Raw genomic sequence first — 23,590 nt, 5'->3', positions numbered from 1 at the left:
AGAGAGAGAGAGAGAGAGAGAGAGAGAGAGAGAGAGAAAATATGAATCTCAAGCAGGCTTCATACTCAGCACGGAGTTTGATGTGAGGCTCAATCCCATGACCCTGGGATCATGACCTGAGCCGAGATTAAGAGGTGGATGGTCAACCGACTGAGCCACCCAGGCGCCCCTTTATTCGGAGAATTTCAAACCTATATGAGTAAGTTAGATGGATATATTCTTTTCTTTTTTTAGGGCTATCTCTGTCAGGTTTTGGTATAAGCATTATGCTTTACACAAAAACATGTAAAACTATCTTTACTTTGCTCTGCTCTGGGATTTGTTTCAGACAGCATAGAATATTTTATTCCCTATAGGACTACAAGAATCTGCCTAGAAACTGGGCATGCTGCTTTCCTGAGGAGGAGCTTTTTAATTACTTTCTCATTTTCCCCGTCATTGCTGGTCTATGTAATTTCGTATCTCGTCAGAAGTCCCAATGTGTTATGTATATATAAAATCCTTTTTCATTATGTTACCTTACCAAGATTTCCCCTACAAAGCATTCACTTACGGTGGGGTCGGTCCAGAGAGAGCATCTCGAACACTCCTGGCAAGGGGCTCCCGGTGAGCGAGGATGCTGGCAGAAATGGTCATATCCGTTGATAGATACCCGACAGAGGTAGCACATTTGGGCACCACAGCGGCAGGACATGCGGTTGCAGCCTTCGGATTTGATGAGGCCAGTCCCACACTTGTGGCATTTTCTGATGCGGGCTGCTGTCATTTTTTCCTCACTGAGAACACATGAGAGGAGACAGCAGGGAAGATGACAAGGAGAGAATAGCACTGTGTCCACTAAGTACATCTTCCCACAGGGGACCGCCCAGCCCTTCTAGTGACACCTGAAGAGTGGAAAGAAACTGTGTTTTGGAGTCGANATGACCTAAGCGAAAGTTGGACGCTTAACCGACTAAGCCACCCAGGCGCCCCATGTTCAGTTTTTTAAATTAGGAAAGCCCCGCTTCCTTCATCACGTTTTGAGGATTATTAGATAGGAATATAAAGTCCCCTGGCACCTGCATTTAGAAACTGCCTATTGTTTGTTATAGGCCTAAAACAGGAAGGGCAAACGCAAGGTCTTCCTAAATAATGTGTTTTACATAGACAAAGCTGGTTAACGAAGAGCAAGTGGGCCTAAACCCGAGTCGCATACATACCTTGGGTCTCAAATACTTAAGTGTGGGGTGGGGAGACACAGGTGGGGACAATCCAGCCGCCAGTTCATAACTCCTTCCTGCTGACAGTGCCCAACTCCATGTCTAAATCCTACATTCCCAGACTCCCTTGTAGCCGGGGGATTGCATGCATAGGAGTCGATCCTGGCCAATGGGAAGCTTGCAGGGAAGCTACTTCTTTCTAGAAGCACTCTACCTGATATGGAGGGGCAGGTGACTAGAGCCAAAATGACACGTCTTGGCTCTTTGCCAAGGGCTGGCACCACTGGATTAGTTTCATCTGCAGTGTAGTGTGCTCCTAACTCTGAAATAACACTTGCCACCTTGGCCCATGACTGTTTATGTTTGTCTCCTATACTGAGTTGAATTCCTCAAAGACGTCAAAAGGCACCCTACGGAGACTAGGGGAGGCAGGAAGGACCCCAAGAGTGGGCAGCCCCGAAGCTGGGACTTGCCCCACTGCTCTAAGCACTTGTCTTTCTTCCAAATGGAACCCACAGTGATGACCAGGGAACTGCTTCCGTGGAGAGACCCGACAGTCTGGGGAAGAGATCTGATCTGCAGATTCTCTCCTGATGTGGAGAAAACAGCCACCCTCCTCCCATGGCTCCCAGCGCTGCTACGTGAGGGAGGCCAGGGGAGTCTGGGGTCATGCAGGTGTCTTTAATTACTGACATTCAGAAGACCGTCACAGTGTACTCCTTAGAAGCCAGATCGTGTGCTTAAAAATAGAAAAATGAACTAGGAAATTGGCTGCTATTCATTTAGGTCTCATTTTGAATGGCCCCAAATGCAGGAAAGCTCCGGATTGAAAAGAATTTAAATCCAGTTCAAGTTAACAGAAAAATAAATGATTTCTAAGTGTTGCTGAATAGGAAACATTGTCAAAGAGACAAAGTTTAAATAAAGGAATTTGTTATTGTCAACTTGATAATACAGCACATGTGTTCACGATTTCAGTTACTCGGCAACTGTGAAGACACTTCTCAATGCTCCATGTTAAGACTTACAAGGTTCAGATGCAAATGTTTCCAACATGAAAACCTGTGACCAAAACACAAGTGCAATTTTCTATGCACAAACTTTCTGTGTAAGATCAGCTCCAAGACTGCTGTGTGGCTTTAAGCTGTCATGTTCTGGTGGCCTGGGGCTGGCTGGCTTCTTCCCTGGGTAGCTGCTATGACTAGAGTTGAGGAGAGGAGTGGATGAAAAGAACCAAGGTTACAGTGCCCTTTCCCAAAGACTTGGGAAGAGGGCACACATTAATTTGCTTGCTCTGTCTCACCAGCTATCAGTCACCAAAGTAATGGTGGATACGGTAGGGGAGAAAAGGCACTCCTAGACGAAGGGAGGAGCACAGAGTGCACACGGCTCAACACTAATGTTCACACAGCTGTTCCCCACGGCAGGAAGGTCCACTCAGGCTTCATTACTGCACTCATAAGAATAGTAACAGGTAGGGCCAGTCCTGCTAACTTTTCCTGCTTTTATGGCTTGTGATGACCACCTATCCAGTAACACAAAAGTGCAAAATGGGATGAGGAGAAATCAGTTGATTCTTTTGGGATCAGAGTGATTTGGGAACTAGATTCTAAATGAGGCAGGAAACAAACAGCCCCACAGGATGTGTTTCTGGGGAGGACAGGAAGAGCAGCCGGGACTGCAGCTGCATCTGCTGACCTTGTGCTCAAACAGGAAGGTTCCCTGCCTCCCCCCCACCCCACCCCCGCCCCCTCTACATAACCGATCTAGATACTATAGCTCCACGATTGTCTGTTCTCACCACCAGTGAAGTATGTTGAGAATTTGGGAGCTGTTGTCATTTCTGGTGGCACAGACCATTCAGAATGTTAGATGGCTTTCCTTTGTGAATGTGTGTACGGATTTCTTTTACTATGACAAAATACACATACAATTTCCATTTTAACTATTTTAAAATTCAGGGGAATTTAGTGTATTCCCAATGATGCGCAGCCATCACTGCTATCTAGTTCCAGAACATTTTCATCACTCCCAAAGACCTGCCTATGAAGCAGGTCACCCCCACATCTGTCTCTGTCTCCAATGGACTGGTCTATTCTTTTTTTTTTTTTTCAATTTTAAACATTTATTCATTTTCGAGACAGAGAGCGAGTGAGCGAGTGGGGGAGAGGCAGAGAGAGAGAGAGACACACACACACACAGAATGCGAAGCAGGCTCCAGGCTCTGAGCTGTCAGCACAGAGCCCGATGTGGGGCTCAAACCCACCAGCAGTGAGATCATGACCTGAGCCAAGGTCGGATGCTTAACCGAGCCCCTAGACTGGTCTGTTCTTTACACAGGCAGATATACGCATGCCTGTGGACACCTCAGACACATGGAACCGTGTGAGGGTGGCCTTCGGTGCCTGCTTGTCTCACTGAGAAGGTTCTGAGGCTGTTGTGTGGATCTTCGGCCTCTTCTTATGGCTGAGTAAGAATCCCATTCTATGGCATATATTGAACTCTGCTCACTGTTTATCAGCTCAAGGACATCTGTGCTGTTTCCACATCTGGCTACTGTGGACAGTGCTGCCAGGAACATTCATGTACAAGTTTTTGTTGGAATACCTGCCCTATCTCATAGCACTTATTACACTGTATTTTAGGATTTAGCAACAGTAAACTGCTTACAATTCCTGGTATGTACCCTGCAGTTTATTTTTGACACGAGCCAACCAGCACAATTCCCTGGCTCTCTGGTCCACGGAGTAAGGGCCATGTGGTGGGGAAAGGGAGGGGACACCCTTGGAGGACCCCCTTCTACAGAAAGTACCACCAGATTCCTCCGGGCGTCTTGTGATTGGTGCCACCATCAAAGACTTCAAAGGTATAAGGGTGTTGATTCTCAACACATCTCCTATTATTTCTGTTTGGCCTGTATGGGTAGTGGGGCTTTGAGAACATTACTTTTTTTTTTTTTTTTAATAGTTTATTGTCAAATTAGTTTCCACATAACACTCAGTGCTCATCCCCACAAGTGTCCTCCTCCATGCCCATCCCCCCTCCCCCCACTTCCATCAGTCCTCAGTTTTTGTCAGCATTCAAGAGTCTCTCATGGTTTGCCTCGAGAACATTACTATATTGTAGGTACTTGTATGGAGAATGTGCATTACTGTGACTCCTGAGGTGCTGACCCTCCCTGGCTGCTGTTCCAGACATCAGCTCTTACCAGAGCAAATACACACAGCCTCTGGCAACTGGTATGTAGCTACCAATCTGAAAACGCTTTCTCTGTCCGGTGCGCAGAGAAACCAGAAGCAGTTGGTAAGGACCTCGATCATCTGTTGTCCAACAGGACAACACACTGGTCTACTGTTCAAATGACAGGCAGAGAGAACCTGGGTGAACAGGAAGCAGCAGGTGCTCTAGGATCCATTAATATGGTACATGTGTGCCAGGAGGTGGGAGGTCAATCTCTTCAAACTATGGAGATCTGTAATCTCGATGATGTGCCCATAGTCTGGAGGTCAGGTGTGTGTATTATGCTGCTCCTTTCAAAGTTAAGCACACGGTACTGTACCTTGTATTCCTACCACGAAGAAAGAAGTCTGACACTTGGGAGATCTTTCTGGAGTTTGGAATCAACAAGTGATCACACCTGGATATGCCACCCTGATCTAGTTACTGCTGATAAAAGAGGCTGCCTGGTTTACGTAGGACCTAGGCCAAGAGAGGTTTTTCAGCTATTCCAGGACGCAGTGGCACTCCAATTTATGTCAGAGCAAGACGCCGAACAGAGCCAGTGGCAGGAAGTGACAGGACATCGGGGTGGAGGTTCTGCTCTGGAAAGTAACCAGCTCTTCTCCTGCTAGGAAACACCTCCTGGCCTGTGACCAAGTTCTGGAGGGGTGCCAGCGCCTGGGTACGGGGCATAGACAGTCAGTTTATGGAGTTGGGCAGTGCTCCATCACCAACTCCAAGTGGAACACATGACCTGAGGAAGTCCTAAATGCAAGAAGTGTTCTGTTTAAGTGCTTGTGTCACGTTTGTGAACTAGGGCCTTCTGCTTAAGCGTGCATGTGCACACACAGGCCAGTGAATACTTATGGAAGATTTATGTGGCAAGAGTCATGCTAGGCACTTGGGCACTTTCATCTTCATAATAAGTAGATACAAGTATGCTCTGTACTGTACAAAGGAAGAAACCGAGGCACAGAATGATTAGGAAATTTGTTCAAGGTTCTTAACCATCCATAGCGAGCACTCAATAAATCTGTACTGACTTCATCAAGAAGACATCCTTCTTAGGGGCAAAGCAAAGGCCCAGTTGGCAACAAAGGAAAACCTCTGCTTCTCCCAAACCAAACCAGAGTCCAGAGTAATCAGAACAAATTTTGGGGGGAGATAGCTCATAAACTGGCTGAAAGACAACTCCAAATGAGAAATTTATAGTGTTCTTGGCAATAGCACAACTACTAGACTAAGTATATTGCCTGACAAGATGTCTGCTTTGAAGAAAGAGTAATTTTTGACCTGTTCATCACTTTAAGGCCATGCCACTGGTCAGGGTGGTGGCCGCTCTGAATTATAAAGGCCGGAACACAGGATGTGAGGAATCAATGCTATTTTCTAGTTGGATGGTATTTCTGATGTCATCATGCTAGTTTTCTTTCATTGCCATAAACGTAATCACATCTGGGGATAAGGGCCATGCTTCTGCCCATCACAGTCTGCCCTCTGGCCTCCAGATTCATATCCATCCTACATGCTTAACCCAGGACCCCAAAGGTCTCATCCACTGTAGCATCAGCTCTGAGTCCTAAATCTCACCATCTAAACCAAGTTCCGGTGAAGACTCTAGATATGACCCATTTGGGACACACTTCATCTCCAAAAAGGGAGAAAATGGAAGGAAAAAGGAGTCACCACTTATAACCAATGTAGAAATCCAGCCAAGCAAACTCTTTTCAGATCTGAGAATAATCTTCTGCCATTGGACACTCTTGACTCATGGCTCTATGGAGTAAGCCTTCTCTTTTTCAACTAAGGTAGAGTGTTTACAGCTGAGTAGTTTTCAGTCAACCCGTTTCCTTCCTCTAGAATCCTCGGCATCTGGCAGACTTCGTTCCTTTCACACTGTGTCTTTCCATCCAAGCTGGCAGTGTTTCTGTGGATATAAAAAGTCTCAAGGGCCGGTGGGTACGTCACAAGGATTCATTTCATTAGACCCAAGGCTCATCCACAGACCGCTCCTAGGCAAGTCCATCTTGGCTTCTGGCTTCTGCGGAGCTGGCTGAGGGGTGATGCCCGAGTTTCCTGGAGGCTCCCCGGTCTGACCGAAGAGATTCAGAGTCCCTCCCTCGACCTCCTGAGAACCCTTAGGTGACTGAAGACTGCGACGCTTGGACCCATCCTTGGCTTTCTCTCCAGGAGTATGCATTTCCTGATGGTGAACGTCTTCATTTTGGGGTCTTTTGTCACCTGGATGGGATGGGAGTTTCAGAAACAATCAAATCCTATTCCTGGCCCCCATCTCTCCTTCTGCTTGCACTTTCCTCTCTCCAGTGCTCAGCCTGCAGGTCTCCTCAGCTCTGTGTCCAGACGCATGGTCTCCACCTTCTGCTTTCTGCATGCCCACAGGGAAGCTGGCGAGCCTCTTGCCCCTGACACCGGGACATGCTCCGCCCTGACTCCTCAGTCCTCACCAGCAGGTCTTTACGGCCAAAGGGACGTGAACGGTCTGTTCACTGAAGTTTCAAGTATTCTCCAGGACGATTCTAGTGTTGTCCATGGTGCTCCTCACTTCCTTCTGGGCCTTCAAGAGTGAGGTTTCTGAAGTCCATATTCCTACCACTTCAAGACAATCTAGGCTTTCTTCTATTGTGCTCTGTAAGATGCCTCCGGCCTGTACCCGCTGCCTGATTCCAAACCCACTCGCACACCTCTAAGTATCTGTTATAGTCACATTCTACTTCTGGCCCCCAAATCCGTGTGAGTCTTCTACTGCTGCTGTAACAAGCCATCACCGCATTATTAGCTCACCGTAACACGTTATTTGGTAGTTCTGTAGGGCAATGTCCAGTGCGGGTCTCCTCGGATGAACACCAAGGTGTCCAAGGCTAGGTCACCTACTCCAGGACAGAATCTGTTTGCTGTTCACATGGGCTGTCAGCGGACTTGTTCTTTGGGGTGGCAGGGCAGAGCCCCTCTTTTCTTACTGGCTGCACACACTGAAGGCTCCCTGCTTCTAGAAATGGCCACAGTCCTTGGCTCACGGCCTTCTTCCTCTATCTCCAAAGTCAGCAGCAGGAGGTGGGGTCCTCCTCATGCCTCTCATAGTCTGTCACTACACCTCTATCTGACCATGGAAAAGCTGTCTGCTTTCAAGGAGTCATGTGATTAGACTGGGCTCACCTGGACAGGCCAGCATCATCTCCCCACCTCAAGCTCCATAACCTTAATCACATCTGGAAAGTCCCTTTTGCCATGTAAGGTAACAGGTTCCAGAGATTAGGGCAAGGCCATCTCTGGGGGTCACCATTCTGCCCACCAAATTGGTGGGAAAGAACATATCTGGAAGCCATTTGTCTAGACTTAAAACCCTGCTATGTGACACTTACTACCTGCGTGACCATGTGCAAGCTACTTGGGCTCAATGCCTTAGATGTATCATTCTGTAAAATGAGGATAAGAATACCAACCTGTGGTGCAAACTCGGAGACTGTTAACTGCCCCAGTCATTTCCCACTTCATTTTCTTAGTAACAAAACCCACTCTTCACCTTTCAAATCTAAGTTGGACATAAAATCACTCAGCTAGAGATTATATATGGTGTCTGCTGTGAAGCTAGGTGGTAGCCATGTGACTCAGTCTAGACCAACAGGGCAGGAGCAGAAGCTCACCCCCCAACCCCCAGAGGCATCTTACAACTTAGAAGCTGCCTGCTTAGCAGCTTGTCTCTTTCTCCTCTGCTATGGACTAGAGTGTAAATGTGGCTACAACCCCATCACAGTCACATGGATGAGAACACCACCTTAGGGAATGGTGCAGTGATGTGATAAAGGAACCTGGTCTTTGAATGACCTCACAGGATAGACCTGCCTGGCAAGTCTGGACTATCATAGAAGAGAGGAATGGATTTCTGTGTTATTTAAGTCAATGTATTTAATGAGTTAGTATCTGTAAAGTGCTCAGCTACATAGGGAGTGCTAAATAGTCACAGTGCTGATTATTACCTATTGCATTATTTTGCATTCTGGAGGCTGTAATTCTGCTTAATGTCTCAGGCCACCAGTATCCTACAGGAAACATGGATGTAAGCAACATCAGTGCTATCTAATCTAGTTAAAATGTGTTACTGCTTATTTATTCAGATTATAAGGAGAAGAGGAACTAACAGTTACTGAATTTGCATGTGCCAGGTATTTACTGTATCACAACTGACTGCAGGACCGGCTCTCTGAGGTTGAAGAGATGTGGAACCAGAGGGAGATAAGGTCACTTCCTGAGATCGCTTGACAGTGGGGTGGCCTGAGAGCCTATTCTTCCCACGACACTCACTGTCCCCTGGCAAAAGGGCAGGCTAATGGGGAGTGGAGAACCAGTTTTAAGGGCCTCTGAATGGAGTCACTCACATAGATGTTCGGTACTTGATGTCGTCCTTCTCAGCCAGCTCTTCACAGGTGAGGCCACTGTGCTCCTTCCAGAGTCCCTGACACTTCCTACAGGTTTCCTGGGGATAAAGGAGACAGCTCCTGGTGAGGAGACACCACACAAGTTTCTGTTCAACAACAGGAAATGCCAAATGGCTCACGTGGCTCGAGTTCTTTCTGAGACCGATTTAAAGACGGCTCTCAAAGGAAAAGGGAAGAACCATTAGAAGAAAGCACACCCGATCACCCAAACTGTAGAGGCCTTCTAAAATGTCATGTCAGCAGCCACCTGAAAAACACCAAACCAAACCCACAGCAGAGAGACTTACCTGAAACTGGGTTTTACACATCAAATCCTGGCAGCTGCCTGAGTGTAGGGTATGTGTGGGTCTCACTAGTTTCCGTAATCCCCGTGCTCAGGGTTTTAGTGTTGGTCTGGCATGGGAATTCTTCTGAACTGAAGAAAGGTCTAGAGCAGAATTACTAGGGGTCCTTAAGGAAGATGCTCCCTCAGTCATCCCTCACTCACAAATACAGGTATCAACCTCCACAGCTTAGCCTCATTGATAAACGTGAATTTTAAAAAATTACTACTTTTTTGGAGGTGCCTGGGTGAGTGTCCGACTTCAGCTCAGGTCATGATCTCACAGTTTGTGGGTTCGAGCCCCGTGTCGGACTCTGTGCTGATAGCTCAGAGCCTGGAGCCTGCTTCGGATTCTGTGTCTCCTTCTTTCAGCTCTTCACTCTTCATGCTCTGTCTCTGTTTCTCAATAATAAATAAATGTTAAAAAAATTACTACTTTTTATTCTAGGAGGCTTTATAGTTTATAAAATATTCACCTGTGTCAGAAACTATCTCACATCTATAACAAGAATTTAAAGAAACATCAGGCCGCCTGGGTGGCTCAGTCAGTTAAGCGTCCGGCTTTGGCTCAGGTTATGATCTCATGGTTTGTGGGTTCGAGCCCTGCGTTGGGCTCTGTGCTGACAGCTAGCTCAGAGCCTGGAACCTATTTCAGATTCTGTACCTCCTCCTTCTCTCTCTGACCCTCCCCTGCTCACACTGTCTCTTTCTCTCAGAAATAAATAAAACATTAAAAAATTTAAAAAAAATTTAAAGAAACATTAATCCAGTTAAATTTCCCTAAGTGGAAATTACAACCTTACTATGTACAATGAAGGAAAAGATGGTGTCATCAGCTTTAACTAGGGACCCGATCTAGTCTGGGGCTGGGGTTTGGGGGGGAGGGACAGACGGTGAAGGCTTGAGGAAATGGAGCCTGACTTCTGACAGAGGAGTCAGAGATAGCAAAGAAGAATAGCACTTTAGACAGAGGAATAGAAAGAGAATGCTCTGGCAGGCGGGGCTGGGCAAGTTTCGTTCCTGCAGCTGGACACCAGAGAGTGACAACAGGGTGGGGGAAGCCTGCAGGGATCCGTCCATGTAGATGCGACCACCAGTTTGGCCTGTGTCCTAAGAGTGCCAGGAAGGCATCAAAAGGTATTAAGCATGGAAGCAACGTGATAAGGTTTGTGGTTTAAAAAATCACTGCAGGGGCGCCTGAGTGGGCTCAGTTGGTTAAGTGTCNAAAAAAAAAAAAAAAAAAAATTATATTAAAAAAAAATCACTGTGTGTGGAAAACAGACTGGAGAGAGGAAGGAGTGGACATGCCAAAAGACAGCTGGGAAGTTGGTAAAGCCATCCAACACAGAGTCTGGGAAGGCCCAGAACAAGGAGGTAGGTGAGGACAGGGAGGAATGTTGACTGGAGAGAAATTCAGGAAGCTGTCAAGGATGAGGTCTTAATTTTCAGTTTGTGCAACCCAAGACAGAGATGGAGTCTGGCAACAGTGGAAAAGGTCTGGCTTGTCCACCTGTGGGACCCCACTGGCCGTGTCAGGCAGGGAGCTGGGTGCAAATGTTTAACATTTGAGAGTGGCTGGGACAGAGGTTGCCAGGAGACGGATTAGACTTTATCTTTAAAAAAATTTTTTAATGTTTGTTTATTTTTGAGACAGAGACAGAGTGTGAGCGGGGGAGGCACAGAGAGAGAGAGGGAGACACAGAATCGGAAGCAGGCTCTAGGCTCTGAGCTGTCAGCACAGAGCCCGAGGTGGGGCTCAAACTCATGAGCCACGTGAGCATGACCTGAGCTGAAGTCAGACGCTTAACTGAGTGAGCCACCCAGGCGCCCTTAGATTTTATCTTAAGGTCAATTCTAGAAACATCTCCTGTACTCTCCACTTACTACTGAATTTTCTCTAACACATGCTGCTAAGGTGACTCAACAAGGCAGAGACTAGTATATACAGTATAGACTCGACCATTTCTACATAACAAAGGTGGTGGTGGGGGATTATAGTGACACATCAAGTCAACCTGAAAGGCCACCTAAGAAATTGGTAGTCCTGATCGTACCGAGTGGCTGGAAGGCGGGGTGAAGACTTCTTACTGCAGGCTTTTTTTACCTTTTGAATTTTATACCATATAAATGTACCATCTAATCAAACAATCAGTAGCATTTGAAAAGAGAGAGAGTGAAATGAAGTGGGCTGCTTCGGAAGCTGAGAACCTGGACAGCCCTTTGGGGGATGTTGTAAACGGGCTATAATCAGTGGAAAGGGGTGGGTGGGGGGTAGAGATGAGCTGATCAGAAATTCGGTATTACACACCACTGCTTACAAGGGATGTGGTGCTCTCTGTTCCCCTACCTACTTTCCCCACCAGTGAACAAAGACTAAATCAGGAGTGGCTTAATTATTATACACCAAAATGCAAAGCAGCCCCAAACCCATTTTTAAAAGACCTTGTGCCTGACTATTCTGGGAAACTCGAGGATAAACAACAGCTGGAGAACAGATGAGCTGGGATCTGGATCCTAACCTTCAAAACAGCACTAACCTAGCCACCCACTAGGAACAGGAGCTTGACAACAACGCACGGGGTTTAGACAGTGCTTTCTAGCACTCGTGGTGATGCAGTTATTAACTCATGGGACCTTCTCCATAAGGAAGAACCCATCTTCTAGGTGACACATGGTCCGTGACAGCAAGATGGCCTGGCCAAATGGAGTCCGCTGTGAGTGGTCACACATATGATGACAGGATGCCACCACCACTCACTTCTGAAAGCACAGTGGTTCTCCTGCAGCTCCAGAGGTGCATTTCAGCCACGGTGCTACTCACCGACGGGCCCAGGGCTCCCAGAGGATAAAACTGAAATGTCTTTTTTTTTTTTTAACATTTATTTATTATTTAGAGACAGAGAGACACAGAGTGTGAGCTGGGGAGGGGCAGAGAGAGGGGGAGACAAAATCTGAAACAGGCTCCATGCTCTGAACTGTCAGCATAGAGCCTGACATGGGACCTGAACTCACGAACGACGAGATCATGACCTGAGCTAAAGTCAGACGCTTAACTGACTGAGCCACCCAGGCGCCCTGAAATGTCTTCTGAAGAGACCAGCTAGCTAGGCATTGAAACCCACAATTAAAATAAGGCAAGAGAAAAGCAGTCTGGTAACTTTAACATTTGGAGCTCTCCATGTTGTTTCTTTAAAACATACCCTTCTCTTCTAAATACACTGTGTACTTACTTCACTGAATAGTAATTCTCTCAAGCGCAGCTAAGGCTTTGTTCTCAGACTCAACAAATGCTTAAACAGTATCAGGCAGGATACATATTCTTGATAGTTTCTAACACAAGGATAATTATGTTCTTCAAGGGAGGTTATTGAGAACGCCCTAAGGACCATTTTGGAAAGCAGAGTACACTCTGACATGTAACTTTAAAACACGGAAAAACAAGAGGCTCCTGGCCATGAAATTGGACCGGAGACCACACTTTCCATCGCCTGTGTGCATTTCCACACCAGAAGAAACAGCTGACTTCTTCATCACCATCCCAAATGCAAGAAAGAAGGCGGCCCTTCCTTCTGAATGAGGAAGGCATGCACACACTAATGCAGTCAGGAAGGACTGCTATCCCTCTGTGTTCTTCACGGCATCGGAGAAATTCCTGGTTAAGTTTTCTGTTGCCCTTTTGTCCTCAAGATGCATCAAGGTGGGGGTGCCTGGGTGGCTCAGTCGGTTAAGTGCCCGACTTCAGCTGAGGTCATGATCTCGTGGTTCGTGAGTTCGAGCCCTGCATCGGACTCTGTGCTGACAGCTCAGAGCCTGGAGCCTGCTTCAGATTCTGTGTCTCCTGTCTCTGCCTCTCCCCTGCTCACACTCTGTCTCTCTCTCAAAAATAAGTAAACATTTAAAAAAATTTAATAATAAAAGAATAGATAAAAAAAAAAAAGATGCATCAAGGTGTTCTGACTACTCACTGAAGCCTCAACTCTGCAACAGAAAGAAAACACTCCAGAGCCTCCCTTCAACCACTTTCTGCTGCTTAAATAATGTTTCAAAGGCAAGGCAGAAGATTAAGCTCGGTTTCAGATGAGCCTGTCAGGGAGCTGAGAGTCCGTCAACACGAACAGCTTCCTCAAAGAGCAGCAAACACTGTCCCCGGTCGTCACCTCGTCTACGTACAGCAAGGCTTCCTGCTGCTGGCAAAGAACCCGAGAGAAGAGGAGACACAGAGTTCAAGTCACCAGAGCCCCCAGTCCTTGCCCGATGCTCCTCCAGGCCTCCTCTGAATTTGCTTGGCTCTCTGTGCACCATGCATCCTACCTGTGGGACGTCCAGCCTGCTTCTGAAAGTGGAATACAGTAGAAACTGCTCACTCATTTTTAAATGGTTGTCCGGTGAAACTTCTAGATCCACCCACCAGGGTAGAGAAGTTGTGGACCCAGATATGGAGCATTAGGCTGTGGCCAATTCAAACAGAATCCCTGCGTCTCAAGCTCTCTGCTTTGCCATCTCAGGCACTCCTGGAAACCCCCAAGCCCCTTGAGGCAGAAGATGAGGCCTTGGCACCTGACGATTCACAAATGCTTAGCAAACTCCAGCAGCCACAGAGCCACATGCGCTCAGGACACACGTTTCTCAGTTGTCAACGTCACTGGTCTCCCCCACCTCCAGGTCCAAATGAAACATGCACCAAGTCCAGTAAGAGACTGATTTTTAAGACAGGAAAATAGACAATGAGACTTATGTTGGAACCCCTGAGAATCAATAATGCTTGGCAAACTCTAAGCTCAGCAGAATGAGGGCCTTTCCTTCCTTTAAGGAAATCCGAGAACTTCTATTTTTCCCAGGCTAAGGATGCACACAGTCTCTCTCTGTTTTTAAATTTATTTCTGAGAGAGAGAGAGAGAGAGAGACAGACAGACAGACAGTGTGAGCAGGGGAGGGTCAGAAGAGAGGGAGACACAGAATTTGAAACAGGCTTCAGGTTCTGAGCTGGCTGTCAGCATAGAGCCCAACACGGGGCTCAAACCCACGAACCATAAGATCATTCCCTGAGCTGAAGTCAGATGCTTAACCCACTGAGCCCCCCAGGCACCCCAGATGCACACAGTCTCTTGAGGAAGTCAGATATGTAGTGAGCCAAGTGGAGCACAGCAGAGTTAAGTGTAAGAGGGCGCGTGCACACACGAGACGGCACAGAGGGGGAGGAGCTAGGTCAGACAAGGGTTCTTTGAGGAGCCGGCATCTTCGTGGGACTGAAGAAAACAAGTATCACGAGTTAGAGAACACCCAGGCAACTGATACTGCACTCCTCCTATTGGGACTGACGTCTATCTGTGAAGCGCCCTTCCAGTCACGGCAGCCATCAAAGCCAAGTATCTAAAATGCAGAACCAGATCCCCAATCAAACCTTTCTACTATGAAACACACTTAATATGTTAATATTTTAATGAACACAAAAGGATTTCACATTATAAAATAAAATTATTTTAAAGGGGGCTTTCATCCCATCTTCTTACATTTTCTGTATCTAAGCATGCTTTTGCAACATAGCTTATACTAGCAGCACTCACACACACTTTGTACATAAACAAACATACATACACCGACGGCTCTTCTGCTGTACACAATCCTGATGCAGCGAGCAATCCAATGTTGTACATCTCCTGCTCTAGACACTGGAAGGTCATGGAAGGGATCTAGACAGGGCAGCAATCTGTCTGGGGGCTTGCGTTTCAAAAAGCTTTCATGAATGGGAGAAGGCAGCCCAGAGGTGGGAAGATGGCGAGCAACAGCTGGAAGAGTTCATGGAAAAGATGAGGGGGAAAGAAACCTGCAGTGATTCCTGGCGTTCAGACTTACGACACCCCTGGGCGGGGGTGGAAGCATGAACTTGGACCAGGTGATGCAGGAGAAGCAGATCTGAGTGAGGGTGAGAGGCAGAGGTGAGAATGTAAGTTTAATTAAAAAAAAAAAAAAGTTTTATCTCTGAGAGAGAGAGAGAGACAGCATGAGCAAGGGAGGGTCAGAGAGAGAGAGAGGGAGACACAGAATCTGAAGCAGGCTCCAGGCGCTGAGCTGTTAGCATAGAGCCTGATGTGGGGCTTGAACTCACAGACCATGAGATTATGACTTGAGCTTAAGTAGGACGCTTAACTGACTGTGCCACCCAGGTGACCCAGTGTAAGTTTAATTTTAAACTAGCTTATTTATTCATTCTTTTTAAAAATAAGTTTTAAAAGATCTTATTAAAATTTTTTCTAAGCTCAATTCTTTTGAGAGACAGAAACAGAGACAAAGACAGAGAGAGACAGAGAGAGAGAGAGAGAGAGAGACAGACCGAGTGAGTGCACGCATAGGGCAGGGGCAGAGAGGGAGAGAGAGAATCTCCAGCAGGCTCCACACTTTTAGTGCAGAGCCTGATGTGGGGCTCGAACTCACAAACTGTGCGATCATGACCTGAGCTGAAGTGAGATGCTTAACTGACTGCATCACCCAGGCATTCCAAAATTTTTTTTAAAAGTAGGCTTCATGCCTAGCATGGAGCCCAATGTGGGGCTTGAACTCACGACCCTGAGATCAAGACCTGAGCTGAGATCAAGAGTGGACGCCTAACTGACTGAGCTACTCAGGTCCCCCTTCACTCCTAATACTGGCTGAACTGCTAGCATTTGTCATGTGCTGTGGGAGATGCTGGGGACAGGAATAAGCAAGTTAGACTCTACCTTCTTTTTTCTTTTTTTAAAAAAGTAATCTCTACACCCAATGTGGGGCTTGACCTCAGGACCCCGAGATCAAGAGTCACAGGCTCCACTGACTGAGCCAGTTGGGCACCCCATCACCTCCTTGAAGCGTATGTTAAAGTGAAGGAGAGAGATCTGGAGCAAACAGGATATACAACTATGACAGTGACGTGACCATTTCAGAGGAAGAGCACTGGGCATTGTGAGCATGAAACAGCAGTTACATCAGCCTGGAGATCAGGAAGGCCTGAGGATGTGACACAGAAGCACAGCCCTGAAGGGCGTGCAGATTTAGCCAGGTAGGGGGGAAGGGTGTTGTAGGCAGAGGGAAGGGGGTATGTGAAGGCTCTGACTCACTGGAGGAGCACAGAGGAAGCTGGTACAGGAGGAGCTCAAAGGGCAGGGCTCAGAGTGGCCAGTGAATCCTGCTTCCTGCTGCAGGCATGGAGTCTGGAAGGAAGAATCTGGAAAGCCAGGCATGGTTGGGAAATGCAATGATTTGACTTACGTTTTCATAGAGTTGATTTGAGAGAGAGAGAGAGAGAGAGAGAGAGAGAGAGAGAGGGAATCCCAAGCAGACTCCCCAATGACAGCGTAGAACCCGATGTGGGGCTTGGACTCACAAACCTCAAGATCATGACCTGAGCCTAAATTGAGAGTTGGGAGATCAAGTGACTGAGCCACCCAGGTGGCGCTTGGACTTGCATTTTCTGAAGCTCATGCTGCTTGCACAGGCAGAGCATGGCTCCTGAGGGTGGAGGCCCTGTTGGAGGCCCCTGAGGACAGCCTCCTCACTGAAACCAGCGCCAAGTGAACAACTTCTAGGGGGACCAGCCCTAGAGTATGGATTTGATTCTTGGCCAGGCTTCCTTCAGAGCCCTCCACAAATAAGGCTATGACCTACTTCCCGAAACAAGCTGTGGCAACAATGAGCCGGCCTGACTGGGGTGAGGCTGGCCTGCCACTGGGAAAATGGCGCCAGGCCTATCTTTCCTCATTAGGAATGAGAATTGTTTTTCCAGTATCTCTTCAGAAAGAGACTTTATTTTTAAAAGCAGATACGTTTTCAGCTTTGTCTGTTTACATAAGCTTCTCCCTGAAATGTCTATATGGAAGGGAGCACCTTTTTTTTTTTTTTTTAAAGATTATTTTTTTAAAGTATTCTTGGGGCACCTGGTGGCTCAACTGGTTGAGTGTCTGACTCGATTTCGGCTCAGGTCATGAGCTCATGGTTTAATGAGTTTGAGCCCCACAACAGGTTCTGCACTGACCGCGTAAAGCCTGCTTGGGATTCTCTCTCTCTCTCAAAATAAATATAAATAAATAAAGTACTTTTTACACCCAACATGAGGCTCAAACCCAAAACCCAGACATCAAGAGTCACATGCTCTACTAAGCCAGGCAGGTGCCCAGGAAGGGAGCACCTTTCACATGTGTCCTGAGCTCACACATCCCTCTCCCTCCCCCACATCACTGGCTCCAAGTTCCAAACTAGCATAAGGTGCTTCATATACATCTCATTCAGTCTTCATAGCAACTCGACCAGGGAAGTACTGGACCATCATCTCCTTTTTTTTTGTTTGTAAAGTAGGCAAGAAAAGAAGGCTCAGGGAGGCAAATTCACTTGTTTAAGGTTTTGGAGCTATGGACTCAGTCTGCCTGATTCCAAACCCACTGGCTCCTTCCACTCCGTTCTCACTGCCTGCCGGCATGGTGCTTGCTAGCAAGAACAGGTCATTGTTTGGTGGAAAACCCGAGGGCATGAGGGTATGAGACCAGCCCCAAGATTACAATGGGCATCTTGTGTGAGAGCAGATGAAAGGGCAGCCAGGCCCCAGAGGAGCAGGCGGCGGGGTGCGGCGGGCTGGACGGCCAGATGCAGCTGCTTCCCTGTGTGACCTGGAGGCTGGGGATGACCCAGGAGAGGCAGGGTGTGCTAGGACTAAACCAAGGATGCCATTTCGTAACAATAACGACAGCAGCCTGCTGGCCATGGGAACTGCGATGGGCCAGGCATGAGGAAGGGCTGGGTGTGAGGAAGGCCCGGCATAAGGAAGGGCTGGCGGGCACAGTGGGGGGCGTGCTGGCAGAGTGCCACGCTTCGCCTGCTGGCCTCCCGTCACTCAGGCCCTGGGCCCGAACGCTGCGGTAGGAAGACGCGCTGCAGGCAGTGGCAGAGCCCGTCATGCCGCCGCCCCCACTCCGGGGGAAGTTTGTTCCTGGTGAGACCAGGGAGGGGGACAGAAAGGAATGCCACCGTAGCCCTTTCCGTCCCCTGCTCCCTTCAGCAAATGCCCCCTGAGGGAGTGAGGCTGCCATTTGGACCAGGCTCTGTCCTCGGACGAGGCCCCGGCTCCCCACAGTCCACGTGCTGACCGGCAGGCGGTGAACGTCCACCCTGCAGGGAGAGCACGAAGGATACGCTGGGCACGGATGCGGGCGGCGCAGCTGTCATTTCACACTGGGGTGGAGGACGCCGACTGGCTGCTCAGGCGGCGGTCCGGTCTGAACCCGAAGGGGACCTGGCAGAGCGGAAGCAAGGTAGTGGGGTGACCCGGGACAGCAGGAGGGGAGCTCAGAGAAGCAGCCCCTAGGGGCCTTGCAGCAGATCCAGAGCCGGCCTCCTATCAGGATGCATGCCTGACGCACCAACCCCCCCCCCCAACCTGGCAATGCGCTGCCGGATGTCCTCTCTCTTCTGACAACACATACCCACCAGTTCTCAATTCAAACGCTAGGGGCTCTGGGCAACCCAAGTGACCTGCGCGAGACTTGGCACTTTCTTTCCCTGGACTGCCCAAGCACTTGGCTTCTGCTGTCACAGCACTTTGAAGTGTCTTGTAATCATCCGATTACATCAGACCTGCAAAGAGCCAAGCATTCCTTGCAGGCAAGTCTGCTCTGCTGATCACTACAGGCAGCTCTGCGACAGAGGGCTCAATTAACCTATTCAATATGACAGCCCCCTCGGAACGCCCTCTTGGTGCACACGGGGATGCACGGGTGAGTAAGCTGCTGGGGTTCCGCATCACACGGGGCTCACAGGTGCCCCCGGATTTCCCGGGCCAAGCACTCCATCTGACCCATGCGAGGGAGTGAGTGCCCAAAAACCCTCAGAGACGATGGGATGGCTGTCAACACAAAGCACGGTCCTCGTTATGCAGAGTTACAAATGCACCTCCCACCCTTACTCCCGGGACTTCTGCATTCTGTATGTGAAAAAGGCATTTGAGATCTGAGTAAACGGACTCCCTTCCCCCAAAGAACATGATCCTCCTTATCAGGTCTTCATATTTATAATCACGAAGATACAGTGATGAGTTCATGAGAAGATTAAGTTGTACCCAATATACTTTCAGGGGGTGCCTGGCTGGCTCAGTTGGCAGAGCATACAACTCTCGAACTCCGGGTCATGAGTTTTAAGCCCCGTGTTGGGTACCGACCTTACTTAACAAAACTCAATGTTGTATATATATATATATAAAAAATCTTTCAGGTTAAGTCATCACAGCTTGTGCCTTAAGGACAGATTATGTCTTTCTTACAGTGGTTCCTTTCTTTGCTCCCCCAATTCCCTTTCCCAGTCCAATGCACAAAACTGTCAAGACCAGTTATTACCAAGGAGCTAAAGGCCAAATGCTGCAGATGGTTCTTGAGAAAGTCCTGAGCCTCTCTGAGTTATGACGTTTTTGGTTGGCTTTAACCTACAGCTTCAATATGTAGAAACAGAGCTCTCATCATCTGGACGAGAGGTGCCTCACTAGTAGCAGTGCCTACGGACTCGTTGTGCCTGGGTGAGCCTCTGGTTGAGACAAAGTCAGGACTGAAAAATCAGTCAGCAGGCCTCTCTCCCTCCCCTACCCAGGGCTCTAGAAGGTCAGTTACCACCTGAGGTCAGACCACAGGTTCCTCTGGCCCCCACCCACCAAAACAAGACGGTCTAGTCTGCCTGGGTCCATTTTCTTTAAAGGGCAAATGAAATGTGAGCACTAATTCTTTTAATGATGTCCTATAATTACCTGATTACATCATATCTCCACAAGAAGCCATGCTCACCTTGCAGAGATTTCTCTTTCCCTCAGAGTAACAATCCCTCTGAGGCAGAAGAACATTTTCATTTGTTTCTTTTCTTTTCTTTCTCTTTTTCTCTTTACCTCTTTCTCTCTTTTTTAAGTTTATTTATTTTGAGAAAGCGAAAGAGGGAGAGCAACGGAGAGTGACAGGAAGGGTGGAGAGAATCCCAAGCAGGCTCTGGCTCCATGCTGACATGGGGCTCACTCTCAAAAACTGTGAGATCACGACCTGAACTGAAATCAAGAGTCAGACGCTTAAACAACTTGAGCCACCCAGGCACCCAGAACCTTTTGATTTCTAAATGCAGAAATTAAAATCTGGGCATGGCCAGGTGACAGCTCTGGGCAACATTACTGAGGAAAAGACTTCTTCAGGAATGATTTCACACTGTTCTTATTTTTTGATGGTTATAGATATAGATGCTAATTTTTAAAAAAAAATGTGTGCCCTGGATGCATACCCTCCCATTTCTAGATATAGAAGCAGACTTTGAAAAAAGAAATCACTAGGGGTACCTGGCTGGCTCAGTGGAGCGTGCAACTCTTGATCTTGGGGTGTGGGTATGGAGATAACTTAAAAAATAAAATCTTGGGGTGCCTGGGTGGCTCAGTCAGTTAAGCGTCTGACTTCGGCTCAGGTCATGATCTCACGGTTCATGGGTTTGAGCCTTACATCAGGCTCTGTGCTGACAGCTAGCTCAGAGCCTGGGGCCTGCTTCGGATTCTGTGTCTCCTTCTCTCTCTGACCCTCCGCTGCTCATGCTGTCTCTCTCAGAAATACATTAAAAAAAATCTTAAAAATAAAAAAAAAGGAAAAAAATCTCTAAATCTTACTCCTGCAGATTAGAAAGAAGCCAAGCATTCCTTTCCTTTAGATTCATTTAGGATTATGTGACAAATTGGAATGGGGGACTTGAAATTTGGTTTTTGCACTAATGCTGCCCCCTAGGGATAAAAGTCAAAAAGGCACCGTGACTTTTAGAGATTCGTGCTGCCTAGGAGAGGGGATGCTTGAGATATCCACACTGGAAAAAACATTGACACTGTGACCACAGTGCCTACTTTTTAATTCTACTATGGGGACCAGGGTTCTAAGATAAAGTGGGATGGGAATGCTTCCTGAATAAACGTAAGTTTAATCCTACTTTACCAGAATAACCACCAACAAAAACACCAATTCTCTTACAGAGTTATTCAAATACTGAGGACTGCTTCTTTCAAATGCCCATTTAACAGCATCACTGGGATGTCACCAACACCCAGGGCAATGTCAGGAGGTGGATGTTTATGTAGAAATTTGGAGACAAGCATGTGAGTCTCTACTAGGTAGTGACTACTGCTCTGGGTACTGGGAAACAAAATGAAAAAAATACGACCCTCCGCCTTCATGGGAGTTACTGGAGATAACTTTACATAATACATACACGACATGATTTCAGGTGCTAAGGAGAAAATGACAGGAAGGAAGAATATTCTGGGGGTGCTGAGGTGCAGAGATAGTTCCTGATTATAAAGTGGGTGGTGGTGAGGGCCTCTCTGAGAAGGTGTATTTAAACAAAGATCTTGTGAGAAGGTGAGGAAGCAAGTCTTGTGATGTGTGGAGGAAAGCATTCCAGGCCACTGGAACAGCAAGGAGTGTGGAGGGAACAGCAAAAGGAGTGGGGTGTGTGGGGCCTGGGCGGAAACGGCGGGGACTGTGGCATGTACCCAGAGTAAACTGAGGCTGAGCTGAGGATTCTCTCTACAAGGGTCTGAGGAGTTAAGTCCTAAAGAACTGTATCAGCTAGCACCCCTTTCATGGAGAGCGCTGCTGCTCTGAGCTACCTCCCTCCTAGGGAAGGTCTCCCGCCTCCAGTTTCTGCCTGACATAGCTGATGGGCAAGAGGGCAGGGGCTGTGACTAAGCCAAGTCCAAAGGGGCTTGCTCATAGCACATTGCAACAGTACAAGTTTGTGCAACCAAGGTTACTTAGAGCTATGATTTTTATACTATAAGTTGCAACCCACTGGTGTATTGTGAAATCATTTTAGTAGATTATGACCAGCATTTATTTGTTCACTTCTTTTTAAAATTTATTTTATTTTTGAGAGTGAGAAAGCACGTGCATGAATAGGGAAGGGACAAGGGGAGGATGGACAGAGGATCTGAAGTGGGGGCTCTGTGCTAACAGCAGAGAGCCCAATTCACAGCTCGAACTCACAGAACATGAGATCATGGCCTGAGCCGAAACTGGATGCTTAACCTCCAGAGGGACCCAGGTGCCCTTTTTGCTTTTTAAAATATTTTTTGAATCTTTATTTTTGAGAGAGAGAGAGTGTGAGCAGAGGAGGGGCAGAGAGAGGGGGAGACACAGAATCTGAAGCAGGCCCCAGGCTCTGAGCTGTAAGCACAGAGCCTGAAGCAGGGCTCGAACTCACCCAGCGCAAGATCATGACTTGAGCTGAAGCTGTACACTTAACCGACTGAGCCACCCAGGTGTCCCTCTTTTTTCTTTTTAAAAAAATGTTTACTTTATTTTGGAAAGACAGAAGAGAGAGGACGAAAAAACAGACAAGAGAGTAACGGTAGGAGGGAGCGAGGGAGGGAGGGAGAGAGGGAGGGAGGGAGAGAGGGAGAGAGGTGGAGAGAGAGAATGAGCAGGGAAGGAGCAGGCAGAAGGAGAGAGAGAATCTCAAGCAGGCTCCAGGCTGTGGGCATGGAGTCCAACTTGGGGCTTGATCTCATGAATGATGATATCATGACCTGAGCTGAAATTAAGAATTGGACGCTTAATCAACTGAGCCATCCAGGCACCCCTTGTTTATTTCTCAAACTAGAACAGAAAAGAAGATACTAGAGTTCATTCCACACGTCAGGTACCTGTTTTGTAAAATCACTCTTCTGATTATATGCATGTAATTTACGTATGTATTGGTTTTATGGTCAAATATATTATTGTAGGTCTCAATCAAAACATTTTGCAAGCCATTAACTTAGGATTATTACAACTTTTCTTTTTTTTTTTTAAATGTTTTATTTATTTCTAGGAGAGAGAGAGAGACAGCGTGAGCAGGGGAGGGTCAGAGAGAGAGGGAGTCACAGACCGAAACAGGCTCCAGGCTCTGAGCTGGCAGTCAGCACAGAGTCCGACGCGGGGCTCGAACCCACGAACCGCAAGATCATGACCTAAGCGAAAGTCAGACGCTTAACCGACTAAGCCACCCAGGCGCCCCGGATTATTACAACTTTTCTAAAAAAAAAAAGTTTAAGGGTTGAGAGGGGCTCTTTCTTATAATAGGAACTCCTAGGAAACCCTGTGAGGAATTTAGAAATGGCCCCATCTCTGCTTTTCCTTGGAGGTAACTTTTCTAGAGAAGAACGTGGCAAAATGCAGCCTTCCCTAGGGCTCTGGGCTATAATGTATTAGGAAGCAGTGGCTCTAATAACAGATCATTTCAAACTGTCAAAAAGAAACACTGCTAGGATGTGGGCACAAACAAGCCCAAGTCCATCTCCTCTGTGCTCACTGCCAAGGGCTACTTCTAGGCTTTCTGGTGCTTCTGGGGATCGTGGCCCAGCAGGAGCAGCTAGCAAAATTGGCTTTTCCCTG

General features: G+C 47.5%; 1 protein-coding gene across 6 annotated transcripts in view; it reads right to left on the bottom strand.

The window, feature by feature from the left end:
- Window positions 1-23,590, bottom strand: part of RNF216 (ring finger protein 216) — a 138,593-nt gene that overhangs the window by 17,682 nt on the left and 97,321 nt on the right. For all 6 annotated transcript variants that reach the window (XM_077758751.1, XM_077758752.1, XM_077758753.1 and 3 more), the window contains exons 13-14: window positions 8,813-8,910; window positions 554-776 (exon numbers count right to left, since the gene is read on the bottom strand). In XM_077758751.1, the coding sequence (XP_077614877.1) occupies window positions 554-776; window positions 8,813-8,910 (321 nt within the window). The remainder of the gene's footprint in view (window positions 1-553; window positions 777-8,812; window positions 8,911-23,590) is intronic.

The sequence above is a fragment of the Crocuta crocuta genome, unplaced genomic scaffold (assembly GCF_008692635.1).
Source record: "Crocuta crocuta isolate KB4526 unplaced genomic scaffold, BGI_CrCroc_1.0 scaffold273, whole genome shotgun sequence".
NCBI classification, from domain to species: Eukaryota; Metazoa; Chordata; class Mammalia; order Carnivora; family Hyaenidae; genus Crocuta; species Crocuta crocuta.
Note: the sequence above shows the minus strand (reverse complement) of the source record. Positions and strands in the feature narration are given on the sequence as shown.